General features: G+C 40.4%; 2 protein-coding genes and 1 pseudogene across 4 annotated transcripts in view; 2 read left to right on the top strand and 1 right to left on the bottom strand.

Moving 5' to 3' along the window:
* LOC111960581 (presenilin-2) overlaps positions 1-4,358 on the top strand; it is a 14,495-nt gene extending 10,137 nt beyond the window's left edge. For both annotated transcript variants that reach the window (XM_023982647.2, XM_023982655.2), the window contains exons 9-11: positions 994-1,116; positions 1,441-1,556; positions 3,676-4,358. In XM_023982647.2, coding sequence (XP_023838415.1) covers positions 994-1,116; positions 1,441-1,556; positions 3,676-3,831 — 395 coding nt within the window. In that variant the 3' untranslated portion in view covers positions 3,832-4,358. The remainder of the gene's footprint in view (positions 1-993; positions 1,117-1,440; positions 1,557-3,675) is intronic.
* A 1,515-nt stretch (positions 4,359-5,873) lies between these two features.
* LOC111960573 (protein dpy-30 homolog) lies at positions 5,874-7,340 on the bottom strand. 2 transcript variants are annotated; one of them, XM_023982634.2, is made up of 5 exons: positions 7,249-7,340; positions 6,702-6,742; positions 6,547-6,594; positions 6,278-6,420; positions 5,874-6,083 (listed from the first exon to the last, which is right to left on the bottom strand). In XM_023982634.2, exons 1-5 carry the CDS (start codon positions 7,256-7,258, stop codon positions 6,011-6,013), a joined length of 315 nt encoding a protein of 104 aa, XP_023838402.1. In that variant the 5' UTR covers positions 7,259-7,340; the 3' UTR covers positions 5,874-6,010. The 2 variants fall into 2 exon arrangements, with proteins under 2 accessions (XP_023838402.1, XP_070292995.1); XM_070436894.1 differs by lacking the exon at positions 7,249-7,340 and adding an exon at positions 6,926-7,209.
* Positions 7,341-7,365: 25 nt separating this feature from the next.
* The window catches only part of LOC111954613 (spastin-like), a 51,408-nt pseudogene continuing 45,129 nt past the window's right edge, over positions 7,366-13,644 (top strand).

Raw genomic sequence — 13,644 nt, 5'->3', positions numbered from 1 at the left:
AGCGTGTGCGAGCAAGGAGGCCTACAAACCTGACTCAGTTACACCAGCTCTGTCAGGAGGAATGGGCCAAAATTCACCCAACTTATTGTGGGAAGCTTGTGGAAGGCTACCAGGAACATTTGACCCAAGTTAAACAATTTAAAGGCAATGCTAGCAAATACTAATTGAGTGTATGTAAACTTCTTACCCACTGGAAATGTGTTGAAAGAAATAAAAGCTGAAATAATAAATCATTCTCTCTACTATTATTCTGACATTTCACATTCTTAAAATAAAGTGGTGATCCTAACTGACCTAAGACAGGGAATTTTTACTAGGATTAAATGTCAGGAATTGTGAAAAATTGAATTTTTAAATGTATTTGGCTAAGGTGTATGTTAACTTCTGACTTCAACTGTATGTATGTATGTATGTWTGTAYAGTTGAAGTTGGAAGTTTACATACACCTTAGCAAAATAAATTTAAACTCAGTTTTTCACAATTCCTGATTTATTTAGATTTTCCCATGATGTCAAGCAAAGAGGCGCTGAGTTTGAAGGTAGGCCTTGAAATACATCCACATGTACACCTCCAATTGACTCAAATTATGTCAATTAGCATATCAGAAGCTTCTAAAGCCATGACATAATTTTCTGGAATTTTCCAAGCTGTTTAAAGGCACAGTCAACTTAGTGTATGTAAACTTCTGACCCACTAGATACAGTGAAATAATCTGTCTGTGAACAATTGCTGGAAAARTTACTTGTGTCATGCACAAAGTAGATGTCCTAACCGACTTGCCAAAACTATAGTTTAATTAACAAGAAATTTGGGGAGTGGTTGAAAAACAAGTTTTAATGACTCCAACCTAAGTGTATGTAAACTTCCGACTTCAACTCTGTGTGTGTGTCTATGGTTTCAAAGGTTTCTCATTAACGTTTTTTGGATGAGTGCACTGTAGATTTGAATGAAGGACTTAAAATTAATAAACTTTTGCCATTTTCGGTTCCTCAGATGAGGAGGCACATCAGAGTGAGGGCAGCGCCCTGGCGAGCGACTGGGTGGAGCCAGAGACTCAAGTGTCCTCAGGGATGAACAGGTCCTACTCAACCGAGGACGACCTAGACGAGGAAGACCGTGAGTACTTCTGAATCCTAAATCAACCACTAGCCCCTACCCCTTAGGCACAGGATCTGAAAGGATCGGATAGGTGTAAGCAATGGTGGTGAACATTACACCAAGCCTATCAAAATGCAGCCATTTGCCATTTCTATCCAATCCTTTCAGATCTCCACAAATGTATAGGGGGTATGGTTCTAGGGGTTGATTGGGGATTGGACGAACATCTCCCATAGCAAAAAAAAATGTCCTCAATTATTTTTTAGAATTTGTAATAAATGTGTTTTCTTATGGTGTGAAACTAATCCAAATGGACATGCTGTCTTGTGGTATAATCTGCAGGAGGAGTCAAGCTGGGACTGGGGGACTTCATCTTCTACAGTGTGCTGGTGGGGAAGGCTGCCTCCACCGGAGGAGACTGGAACACCACGCTGGCCTGCTTCGTGGCCATTCTCATAGTGAGTGTTGCAGTCAGAAAAACAAAGTGTTGGAGAAGAAAGTAAAAGTGCATTATGTGCCATGTAAAAAAAAGCTAATGTTTAAGTTCCTTGCTCAGAACATGAGAACATATGAAAGCTGGTGGTTCCTTTTAACATGAGTCTTCAATATTCCCAGGTAAGAAGTTTTAGGTTGTAGTTATTATAGGAATTATAGGACTATTTCTCTCTATACCATTTGTATTTCATATACCTTTGACTATTGGATGTTCTTATAGGCACTTTAGTATTGCCAGTGTAACAGTATAACTTCCGTCCCTCTCCTCGCCCCTACCTGAGCTCGAACCAAGAACACATCGACAACAGCCATCCTCGAAGCATTGTTACCCATCGCTCCACAAAAGCAAAGCAAGGGGAACAACTACTTCAAGGTCTCAGAGCGAGTGACGTCACCGATTGAAACGCTATTAGTGCGCACCCCGCTAACTAGCTAGCCATTTGACATCGGTTACACCGGCCTAATCTCGGGAGTTGATAGGCTTGAAGTCATAAACAGCTCAATGCTTGAAGCACAGCGAAGAGCTGCTGGCAAACGCACGAAAGTGCTGTTTGAATGAATGCTTACGAGCCTGCTGCTGCCTACCACCGCTCAGTCAGACCGCTCTATCAAATCATAGACTTAATTATAACATAATAACACACAGAAATACGAGCCTTAGGTCATTAATATGGTCAAATCCGGAAACTATCATTTCGAAAACAAAAGGTTTATTCGTTCAGTGAAATATGGAACCGTTCCGTATTTCATCTAACGGATGGCATCCCTAAGTCTAAATATTGCTGTTACATTGTACAACCTTCAATGTTATGTCATAATTATGTACAATTCTGGCAAATTAATTACGGTCACTGTTAGGAATAAATGGTCTTCACACAGTTCGCAACGAGCCAGGCGGCCCAAACTGCTGCATATACCCTGACTGCTTGCACGGAACGCAAGAGAAGTGACACAATTTCCCTAGTTAAAAGAAATTCATGTTAGCAGGCAATATTAACTAAATATGCAGGTTTAAAAATATATACTTGTGTATTGATTTTAAAGAAAGGCATTGATGTTTATGGTTAGGTACACATCGGTGTAACGACAGTGCTTTTTTCGCGAATGCGCTTGTTAAATCATCACCCGTTTGGCGAAGTAGGCTGTGATTCGATGAGAAATTAACAGGCACCGCATCGATTATATGCAACGCAGCACACGCTAGATAAACTAGTAATATCATCAACCATGTGTAGTTAACTAGTGATTATGTTAAGATTGATTGTTTTTTTATAAGATAAGTTTAATGCTAGCTAGCAACTTACTTTGGCTTCTTGCTGCAGTCGCGTAACAGGTAGTCAGCCTGCCATGCAGGCTCCTCGTGGAGTGCAATGTAAGGCAGGTGGTTAGAGCGTTGGACTAGTAACCGGAAGGTTGGAAGATCGAATCCCCGAGCTGACAAGGTAAAAATAGTTCGTTCTGCCCCTGAACAAGGCAGTTAACCCACCGTTCCTAGGCCGTCATTGAAAATAAGAATGTGTTCTTAACTGACTTGCCTAGTTAAATAAAGGTAAAAATGTATAATCATTTGGCCACAATTGATGTCCAAAAATGCCGATTACCGATTGTTATGAAAACTTGAAATCGGCCCTAATTAATCGGCCATTCCGATTAATCGTTCGACCACTAGTGTGGACTGTATTATTATGCATACTGGATGGACTGGTTACCTTATTCTACACTCCAAACGTTCTATCCATGAGTCTGGGAGTGAACGTATAGGCCTAGGTGATGCTGTTGGTTCATTGATTGTGCAGAGTGGCTTAAAGAGTTAGCCTACAATTATAGTGAATAACTTTATTTGTTTTTTCCAGTTGTATTTTTAATTGTTCAGTTGCATGTCTGTACGAATGTTCATGATAAGCAGACTCATAGTAAACTAGAAAGGCAGTTCCAGCAGAAACTTTGGAATGGGTGTTGATTGCTAGCCTATTTAGTGTGGTGGCTAAGCTGAGATAGCCCTAAAAATTGTATGATAAAGCACCAAATGTGGCCCATTTTGTGGATTTGAAATGTTCTTTAATGAGTCCCTGTGTCTCACAGGGACTCTGCCTCACTCTTCTGCTGCTGGCCATATTCAAGAAGGCCCTCCCAGCTCTCCCTATCTCCATCACCTTTGGCCTGGTCTTCTACTTCTCTACAGACAACCTGGTCCGCCCCTTTATGGACAACCTCGCTGCCCACCAGTTCTACATCTGACTTCCCATCTGGGGGTCAATGGAACGCACAWCAATTTTTTCCCCCACGCCTGTTCTCGTGTTTTCCACCAATGGTAGTCTGTGAGCAAGGATTTGATTGGGGGGACTATAATGCTTTTTAATCAGATTATGTATATTTTGCTAACAGGTCACCACAAATGAGGGTAAAATGCATCTAGGATTGTTTCATGTGGCAGATGTACAGTAATACATTGATACAAGACGGGTGTATCGGTCTGTCTCAGTTCTTATTTTCCAGATATAGGATGGCGTCAAGTTGTTTCTTCTCATTAGATAAGTCAATTTTGATAAAATGCAGGTCAGAAACAGGACATTGTGAATTATCAGGAGAAATCACATTTGTTATTACGCAMTATACATCAATTTGAATTAGGCATTTATGTTCCACTCAACCAACTTTGGGTTATTTTGAGGATAACTTGGCACTTCAATAGATCACAAGTGAAGTGGTAACTTGAACAGTCAAAACATAATGCAGTGATCCATTAAAATCAATTCCCCCTCAAATATCTGCTCAAGGCTACTGGTTTTTAAAGGGGCAGTGCAGGCCGAAACTTGATTTTCAATTTTTTTATATTTTCATTTTGAGTTCAAAATAACTAAAATTGTGAAAATGATAATGCTGCCTTTCTTAGTGTAAGAGTTTTTTTTTTTTTTTTTTTACACGTGGAATTTCAGCCTGTTCAGGTGGGATGGAGCTGTCTCTTATACACATCTAGATGTGTATAAGAGACAGCCATTGAGGTCACTGAGTGTATTTGGTGTTATTTTCATGAAATAAACAGTAATTTATTAGACAGAGTGATTAAAAAATTACATTAAAACTGCATGGGAGCTTTAATGTCTTGAGAAAGCGGAAACCCAAAAAGTCAAATATATTTTAGGGCTTCACTTCGAGAGTAGTTTTTACTTGATAAATGAGGTATCAAGATTCCAACCCCCTATTGCCCTTCTGTAAATAAGTGAATTAAATAAATAGAACAAGCATAGATTAAAATKAAAGTTTTGTTTGAGGCACTCTTCAACAATTGATTCAATCTTGTATGACTCGTAGGAAATTATTTAACTTGACATTTTTTATTTTCTAATTGTAAAAAAAAATCTAAATGGAAGTCAAAGCATACTCCAGTTTGCTAATTGCTGCAGAGTTGCCATGTATTGTGAAGGAGGGTGCCAAAAGGTGTAGGGTGATGTTGCCCATAGATACTGCTCTTGGTTCAGTTTTGCATTTCCCCACTAATGATTAAGTTTAGGATTGGGGAGCGGCTGATGCTAGATCTGTACTTAGGGGAAACATTATCCCGGAGTGCTCAAACAAACATGAAGCATTGTTTTCTGTTTATCAGTTTGTATTGCAGTCTAGGTTCTAACTGCTCACTGAAGACCAACTTGGTAGTAAAATACCGGTCTGCTGTTTGGAGTGCATTTACATGCAATGAGTGTGTAGTCTTTATATTGAAAATATATCTTTTATAGAATGTAATAATGGCGTAACATTTTATTTATCTTAATACACCTAAATKAATTTCTCGATGTATTTTCTTTTTTTGTTGTACTTTTTTCATTGTGGTGTGCAATAAAGTGGTACATCTGCTAAATTAATTCCAAGAGCAGAAATCTAACAATGGATGAAAGGGTGATTCTAAAATGACAGTTTAGGGTTATTTAGCACCAACTTCCTTGTTTGTATTTCTTATGATTAATAGAATGGAGTTTGGGGCGTCCTAGATTGACCCTTTTATCAAAGGGGCTCATCACCAGCTCTGTAGCTCAACTAGTGGTAGAATAAAACATGGCACTGGAATGATGCATGTGTCATTTGGCAATATGAAAACATGACATTGTTAATTAGAAAGCAATGTTTCCTCTTGTAAGCATTTTGGTAAATGGACTGAATTTGAATTTAGAAAAATTTGCCCTGAAGGGGACCATGATGCAAGGGAACTAGAGGTGCAACGTAGTTGGTGTCTTTTGTATATATTAGTTTACCTCTGACATTTGCCCTAAAAGAAGAGTACCATATTTCCCTGCAGCACCATCTTTATTATGGTTTAAAAAACTACATACAGTATCATTAGCAAACATAACCAATGACAAACAACCATTTCCTTGATTTTAAACAGATGGCCTCAAAGTGCACATTTCCATCCGCCTGGAGCTTAATTTCGATCTTCAAACTGTGATTTGTTCTTGAGAAGRAAGGCTGCTAAGAATTCAATAGGATTTGCAGGTCTGAAAGAGAAGACAAAATGGAGAACGTCACATCTTTAACAAAGTCTGGTAGCTTGAAAGTTACTTGAAACCCAAATGCTCTTCCCTTTTCATAGTACTGCTTGTTCTATACATTTTTTACAAATACATTTCCAAGCATTTCATGTAGAAATGTGAAAAAGATCTGAGCCCCTGCAAAGACATTTTCAACATACCTTTCCTTGGCCAGCACAGATAAGCCTTGAAGAAGAATGGGCACCACTGTCTGATCCAAATATGCCCTCGTGGGGAGCGACTGCAGATCCACCTTCTGTTTGGAGACCTTCTCTGTGTTGGCTTTCTCATTTTCCACTATTCTCTACATAATGTGGTGGTGAAAGAGGAAGCAGAGATACAGAAATATCAACAGTTACCGCCACTATTCATGCATGTAAGCATCTCAAAAGTGCTCAGAATTGCAATCTCATACAATGTAGACTCATACCTGGATGTTTTCCGTCAGTCCATATTCAGAATGGGGGGTTTCAGCTGTCTAAAAAGGAGCAGAAATATGTATTTATTTAAAAATTGTCTATCAAACACGCCATTTAAATGAAGAGAACCACTTAAAATCCCTAACTACATCTGCATTAGACTTACTGGAGTGTGCACCTCCATAGATTGGTCTGCGTCCGTGTGATCTGAGAGAAACATACATTAACGTCAGCTACCTACATTCTAGGCAATAGGAAGAGGATAGTCAGTTAACGTAAAAGTCTTCAGAATCATTCGGAGACAGATCAGCAACAATATCAAAATGTCAACAACCGCAAGGACGGTGGTTCTGTCATCGTTTAACTAGAACGTAAAATACACACACTTACTCCAGATTAAATTCAGGTAGATAACCACATAGCAGTACCATCCATTCTTACAAGTCAAAGAAGGTACCCTACAGGCAGGCTCGCTACAGTAATGTCGAATGAATATATGAATTCAAGTGGCGGGTAAACTAACGTTACTTTAGCTCGTTGGCTAGCTAATCATGTTAGCAACGACCTTCCACCGTGAACCAAGGACTATTGCCGACAGAACAGACTGGATTAAACAAATTGTTGCGGTATACGAAAATAATACAAGCTAAATGTACCGCTACAACTATAATAGAACGCAAAAAGTGCCGATAAACGAACAACATTTCACTTACCGTCCGCCATGTTTGTTGTTGGTATTTACGCAATGTGCGTGGTCTACGTAAAATCTTGTTTTCAGTTACGTACTGTCTATGATAGGACAAGAGTGAGCGTGCCACTCCTCTCTTTCCCTTTTGTTCGTTTGGTAACCGCCCCGTCCAATTTTATCAATATTTAGACCACCATGYCTGAGAATATGTGGCAACTGTAGACGCTGCAAAGGTTGAGAGGCAACCCAAGCAAAAGGCAAGACCGTTATGTTATGGATACGATAGTGAGCCATCGGGTGAATGAGTTCTCCGGGAGGAAGAGGCAGCAGAAAGAAGCGAGGCCCTGCAGGGTCCCCGCCCGACGGAGGGACCACCTGCGACCAGGTGTCACTACATAAACGAAATTTGTACTACTTCTCATACCCACTGCTGGCGTTGTTTGCAGTGCTTCGTGTCCTCGTCTTGCATTTTGGCGAACTCTTCGCCTGGCTGTGCGAGCGGATGTCTCGTGCTATGACTGCGAGACCCAAACAACGGGCAGCAGACGAGCATGCGAACAAGGTGTGCGAGCAGGACATCGGCGAGCAGATCCGAAACCACCACAAACAAGCATTCGAGTACATCTCAGTGGCTCTGCGAATTGACGAGGATGACAAAGGTATGTTTTCAGTGTAGTGTGACTGCTATTTACAGCAGCACCACTGACTGTTGTGTAGCTGGGTTTAACAGTAGTTGTCACGTTATCAACTGGTATAAACCCATGTGTGGATAATGCAAAGAAAGATACTACTGTCAATACAGATTGAAACAAAACTGGTTACATTTAACTAGGCCTATTGATTCAAACTCAGGCTCTGTACCCAAAAAGCAACGCAATGGAGCATGTAAAATTATTATTATATTCTAAATGCAAACGAGGAAGTAAAGAAAGAGAGCGGTCAGTTGACTTACTGGTTCAAGTTGTGATTTTCTGCATGATAAAAGGTGTGGCGCAGAAGTGTTGATCCCATGATATCTTGTGTATTTATGGGGATTTCCGTAGAAACCGCCACAGTTTTTATAATGTCATCATGCAGACAGAGAGAGAACAGTTGTTCTGTCAATGACATTGTCTGCAATCACATAGCGCTATTAGCTTATTGGACTACAGATACATATCTGTCCATTATACCACCACACTGTTACTACAATAGCTTACTGTTGAGGCGGTTGACAGAGTTATGCAGACTGTTCAATATGGCTTGGAGAATATTCCTGTCTACTCAACCTAGGTCTCAGACTGGCTGAATACAGTCAGCCATATGGTAGGCCCAGGGGCGAAAGGGGGCAATATGTTAGCGGTAGAGGTCGACCGATTAATCAGAATGGCCGATTTAATTAGGGCCGATTTCAAGTTTTCATAAATCGGTATTTTTGGACACCTTTATTTAATCTTTATTTAACTAGGCAAGTCAGTTAAGAACACATTGTTATTTTAAATGACGGCCTAGGAACGGTGGGTTAACTGCCTTGTTCAGGGGCAGAACTTCAGATTTTTACCTTGTCAACTCGGGGGATTCAATCTTGCAACCTTACAGTTAACTAGTCCAACGCTCTAACCACCTGATTACATTGCACTTCACGAGGAGCCTGCCTGTTACGTGAATGCAGTAGAAATCAAGGTAAGTTGCTAGCTAGCATTAAACTTATCTTATAAAAAACAATCAATCAATCATAATCACTAGTTAACTACACATGGTTGATGATATTACTAGTTTATCTAGCGTGTCCTGCGTTGCATTTAATCGATGCGGTGCGTATCGTTGCTCCAATGTGTACCTAACCATAAACATCAATGCCTTTCTTAAAATCAATACACAGAAGTATATATTTTTAAAACCTGCATATTTAGCTGAAAGAAATCCAGGTTAGCAGGCAATATTAACCAGGTGAAATTGTGTCACTTCTCTTGCGTTCATTGCACGCAGAGTCAGTGTATATGCAACAGTTTGGGCTGCCTAATTTGCCAGAATTTTACGTAATTATGACATAACATTGAAGGTTGTGCAATGTAACAGGAATAATTAGACTTATGGATGCCACCCGTTAGATAAAATACGGAACGGTTCCGTATTTCACTGAAAGAATAAACGTCTTGTTTTCGAGATGATAGTTTCCGGATTCGACCATATTAATGACCTAAGGCTCGTATTTCTGTGTGTTATTATTTTATAACTAAGTCTATGATTTGATAGAGCAGTCTGACTGAGCGGTGGTAGGCAGCAGCATGCTCGTAAGCATTCATTCAAACAGCACTTTCCTGCGTTTGCCAGAAGCTCTTCGCTCTGCTTCAAGCCTATCGACTCCCGAGATTAGGCTGGTGTAACCGATGTGAAATGGCTAGCTAGTTAGCGGGGTGCCCGCTAATAGCGTTTCAAACGTCACTCGCTCTGAGACTTGGAGTAGTTATTCCCCTTGCTCTGCATGGGTAACGCTGCTTCGAGGGTGGCTGTTGTCGATGTGTTCCTGGTTCGAGCCCAGGTAGGAGCGAGGAGAGGGGTGGAAGCTATACTGTTACACTAGCAATACTAAAATGCCTATAAGAACATCCAATAGTCAAAGGTTAATGAAATACAAATGGTATAGAGAGAAATAGTCCTATAATTCCTATAATAACTACAACCTAAAACTTCTTACCTGGGAATATTGAATACTCATATTAAAAGGAACCACCAGCTTTCATATGTTCTCATGTTCTGAGCAAGGAACTTAAACATTAGCTTTTTTTACATGGCACATAATGCACTTTTACTTTCTTCTCCAACACTTTGTTTTTGCATTGTTTAAACCAAATTGAACATGTTTCATTATTTATTTGAGGCTAAATTCATTTTATTGATGTATTGTATTAAGTTCAAATAAGTGTTCATTCAGTATTGTTGTAATTGTCATTATTACAAATACATTAAAAAAATCGGCCGATTAATCGGTATCGGCTTTTTTGGGCCCCCAATAATCGGTATCGGCGTTGAAAAATCATAATCGGTCGACCTCTAGTTAGCGGCTGAATATATGGGTGTTTTCTGTTAAGAGAATGTGTTTCTTGTTAAAAGGCTGAATAGCACTAAAGGGAATAAGCAAAAGCACTATGTGTAATCCTGAGATTAAGTGTATTTATTGGTATAATTCTGTAATGGCCCATAGTTATCTGTACTTAATCCTATAATGGCCATTAGTAATATTATAGTCCGTTAATGGCATGTAGCAATCTTATAATTGCCTATAGTAATCTGTACTTATTATTTTTTGGTAAATAATGTATTGGCTCCGCCACCAATAAAATTGATCCAAGGAAGGGGAAACCCCGCGTAGAGGAAATAACTTAGATTTGGAAACAATGGTGGAGTAAAGCCAAGGGGATATGGTTATTAGCATAAAGTGGGGGGACTATGAAACTTGTATAAGCATGAAACTGTACAAAAGGAGTGGACTGAGACTGAGTCCGGCAGTTGCTCCATGGACCAACTCGGCTTGTTACTTTATAAAGTCTATTTGAATTCACAAGTTCCGGTATCTGAGAGATATTATTGAACCAAGATTTCCACGACAAGTGCGAGGGAGACCCACCACTAGACTCAGCCCACTATTCGCTGCTTTATTTTTTTATCATGATGATCTAGTCTAACTAGCATGCATAATTTAAGGTGCCAATAAATGTTTTACCGTTTGTTAAAAAAAGGAAAATAACAAAGATGGGCTAGCCTGCATAAATTAAGGTGCCAATGAATGTGGATATGCTAAAACCAGAAAATAAATAGGCTTGGTCCTCCTTCGTGCCACCATCTTTTGGAAACCAGGATGGTTTATATTCCCAATATACTGTACACACACACACACACACACACACACACACACACACACACACACAGTAGGATATACAGTACAGCATGAGGTCTACTGCCTATCTGCATGTGCCTTGCTCCAATCTGTGTGATCACAGGGGATCAATAGACATGTGCTGGGATGATGTGAGCTGACATTAATTGTTATCGTCAGCAGGGTGGAAAATGCCATCCGATTCTCTCTCCTCTCCCGAGTTGGCCATGTCATCATGCATGGGCGAACTGAATGAATTGAGTTCCTCCTTGACTATTTACAATGTTCCAATGTACTGTAACTGGGGTGTAATCATTAGTCCAAACAGTTGGGAAAAGGAAGGTTTTGCAACTAAAACAAAAGTTTCTATTGGACAAATTCAGGTAGGTCCCTCCCCGTTTCATTCCGCTTGCTTGCGTTTAAGAAACGCTTCCACTCAATACACAGGGGCCGGAGCACATAGGAAAACAGGCTACAGTCAGTGGGGCCTTTTGCTATGTTTTGAAAGGCATAGGCTATACATTCATCAAGTTGGTGAGTTTGGTTAGTTAGACCCGTGATTTCAATGCACAACCCAAAATGTATTGATTATGTTTCTCCCAGAGTCCTAGGTCTGTCATAAGCTAACCTCGTCCCCAAGCTATTTTGCACAGCAGCGTCTTGAGTATATAGGTAAGCCAAACCCTTACTTTGCTGAAGGCAGACATCTGATCATCTGCTTTAGCCTAGTAGTTGGAGTAAAGCAGAGATACTTGAAACCAGTCTAATCTTCCAGCTCTGGAAACCTCCCCCATATCTGCATCCACGTCTTCTCTGCCAATGTTCGATTGACCTACTGAACTGGCTGGAGTGACGTACCAAGGGGCTTACTGTACTCTACCACTGTACTGTACCCGCTCAGGTTTAGCCTAGTGCACACAGTCACACCAGTCCCAAACCATTTCATACATTCAAGGGCTGACTGTGTATTGTATATTTCTACCACTCAGTGTTTTTTCGAGTAGGCATATATTGTAGTGTAGGAAACCTCTTGTGCTCTTTTTCAACCAGGCCCCTCCCATATCAGACATCCAGTTTCTCTGTGTAGCACCATTGTGATGGCATGGGGAGAGAAAATGGTTTTGGCCTCACGGAACAAAGGGCCTGATTCAACGAGGGCCTTGGACTCTTTTGTGAGGCTTTTGTACGCTTAGCTCTCCCTCTGGGAGTGTGGAGAATGCCATCACTTTGAACATGAGTCCCCCAGTATGCCGCACTGTTGGCCCACATCTTTTGAAGCAAACAACTGTGTTATCGAAATCTAGGTTTGTTGGGTTGTCTCACTGAAAGATGGGGCATTCCCAGTCCCTGTCTTGGTCTAAATGCCCTACTTTATGTTTTATCATGGTTGGACATTAGCGCTATATATGAAAATAGATCTTTTTTTCATATCTTATCATAAGTCATGACCTTTTCAATGAAGGCTAAGCCTATATCACATCCGTCTATTTATTTGCAATTGAAGGCTCTGGCCTATATCATGCCCCTAAATAACATAAAGCTGTAGAGATGAGTGGTGGTTTGAAGTGAAAGTCAAGTCCATCTTATTTATTTATATGTTGAAATGGAGGAGGGCCGGAGTGGCAGCTATCATTGTCTTTAAATGGCTAGAGAGGATACAATGACAGTTCTCATATTGGTAAGATCCTAATAGAAGTAACGCATATGCCACAGCAGGGTCTTGTTCATCAGGGCATGCAACGGAAAAACTGAAATCAGCGATTCTTATTCGACAATTCCTCCCTGTTTCAGGCTGTTTTTCAGTTTAGTGCCAAAACTCGGCTGAACCCAATAGAWTTTCATGCCTGTCTGCCTTCTTTGGGGATTATGGAGCCCCGGTCTCAATAATACTCAGAATCACTCATAAGGAGTGGATATGCTGTATATTCCCACAGCTATGAAAATCAGTCTTATGACTTGACACTGCTCCACGCCAGAGGGGTTTAAGAGACTGGGTCAGTCATGTGAAATTATACATTATAGTTTGCGTCATTATGGTTTGATCCAACGAGTCTCTCTACTTTTTGTTTGAGGTCATGATTGACTGTCTGCCATGCCAAATGTTTGTTTTTGCTATTCTTCCAATGCCTCTTGAGATGCTATACCTTTAGGCAACACAAAGCGTGTAAAACATGTAGGCCTAATGCATGTAAAATATGTAGGCTAAAACATATAGGCCTAAAGCATGTAAAATATGTAGGCTAAAACATGTAGGCCCAAAGCATGTAAAATATGTAGGCTTGGTGACGAACAATGCTTTTTCCAGCATGATGGAGCACCTTGCCTTAAGGCAAAAGTGATAACTAAGTGGCTCGGGGAACAAAACAACGATATTTTGGGTCCATGGCCAGGAAACGCCCCAGACATTTCTCCCATTGAGAACTTGTGGTCAATCCTCAAAGAGACGGGTGGACAAACAAAAACCCACAGATTATGACAAACTCCAAGCATTGATTGTGCAAGAATGGGCTGCCATCAGTCAGGATGTGGCCCAGAAGTTAATTGACAGCATGCCAGGGCGGATTG

The sequence above is a fragment of the Salvelinus sp. IW2-2015 genome, linkage group LG1 (genome assembly GCF_002910315.2).
Source record: "Salvelinus sp. IW2-2015 linkage group LG1, ASM291031v2, whole genome shotgun sequence".
Classification (NCBI taxonomy): Eukaryota; Metazoa; Chordata; class Actinopteri; order Salmoniformes; family Salmonidae; genus Salvelinus; species Salvelinus sp. IW2-2015.
Note: the sequence above shows the minus strand (reverse complement) of the source record. Positions and strands in the feature narration are given on the sequence as shown.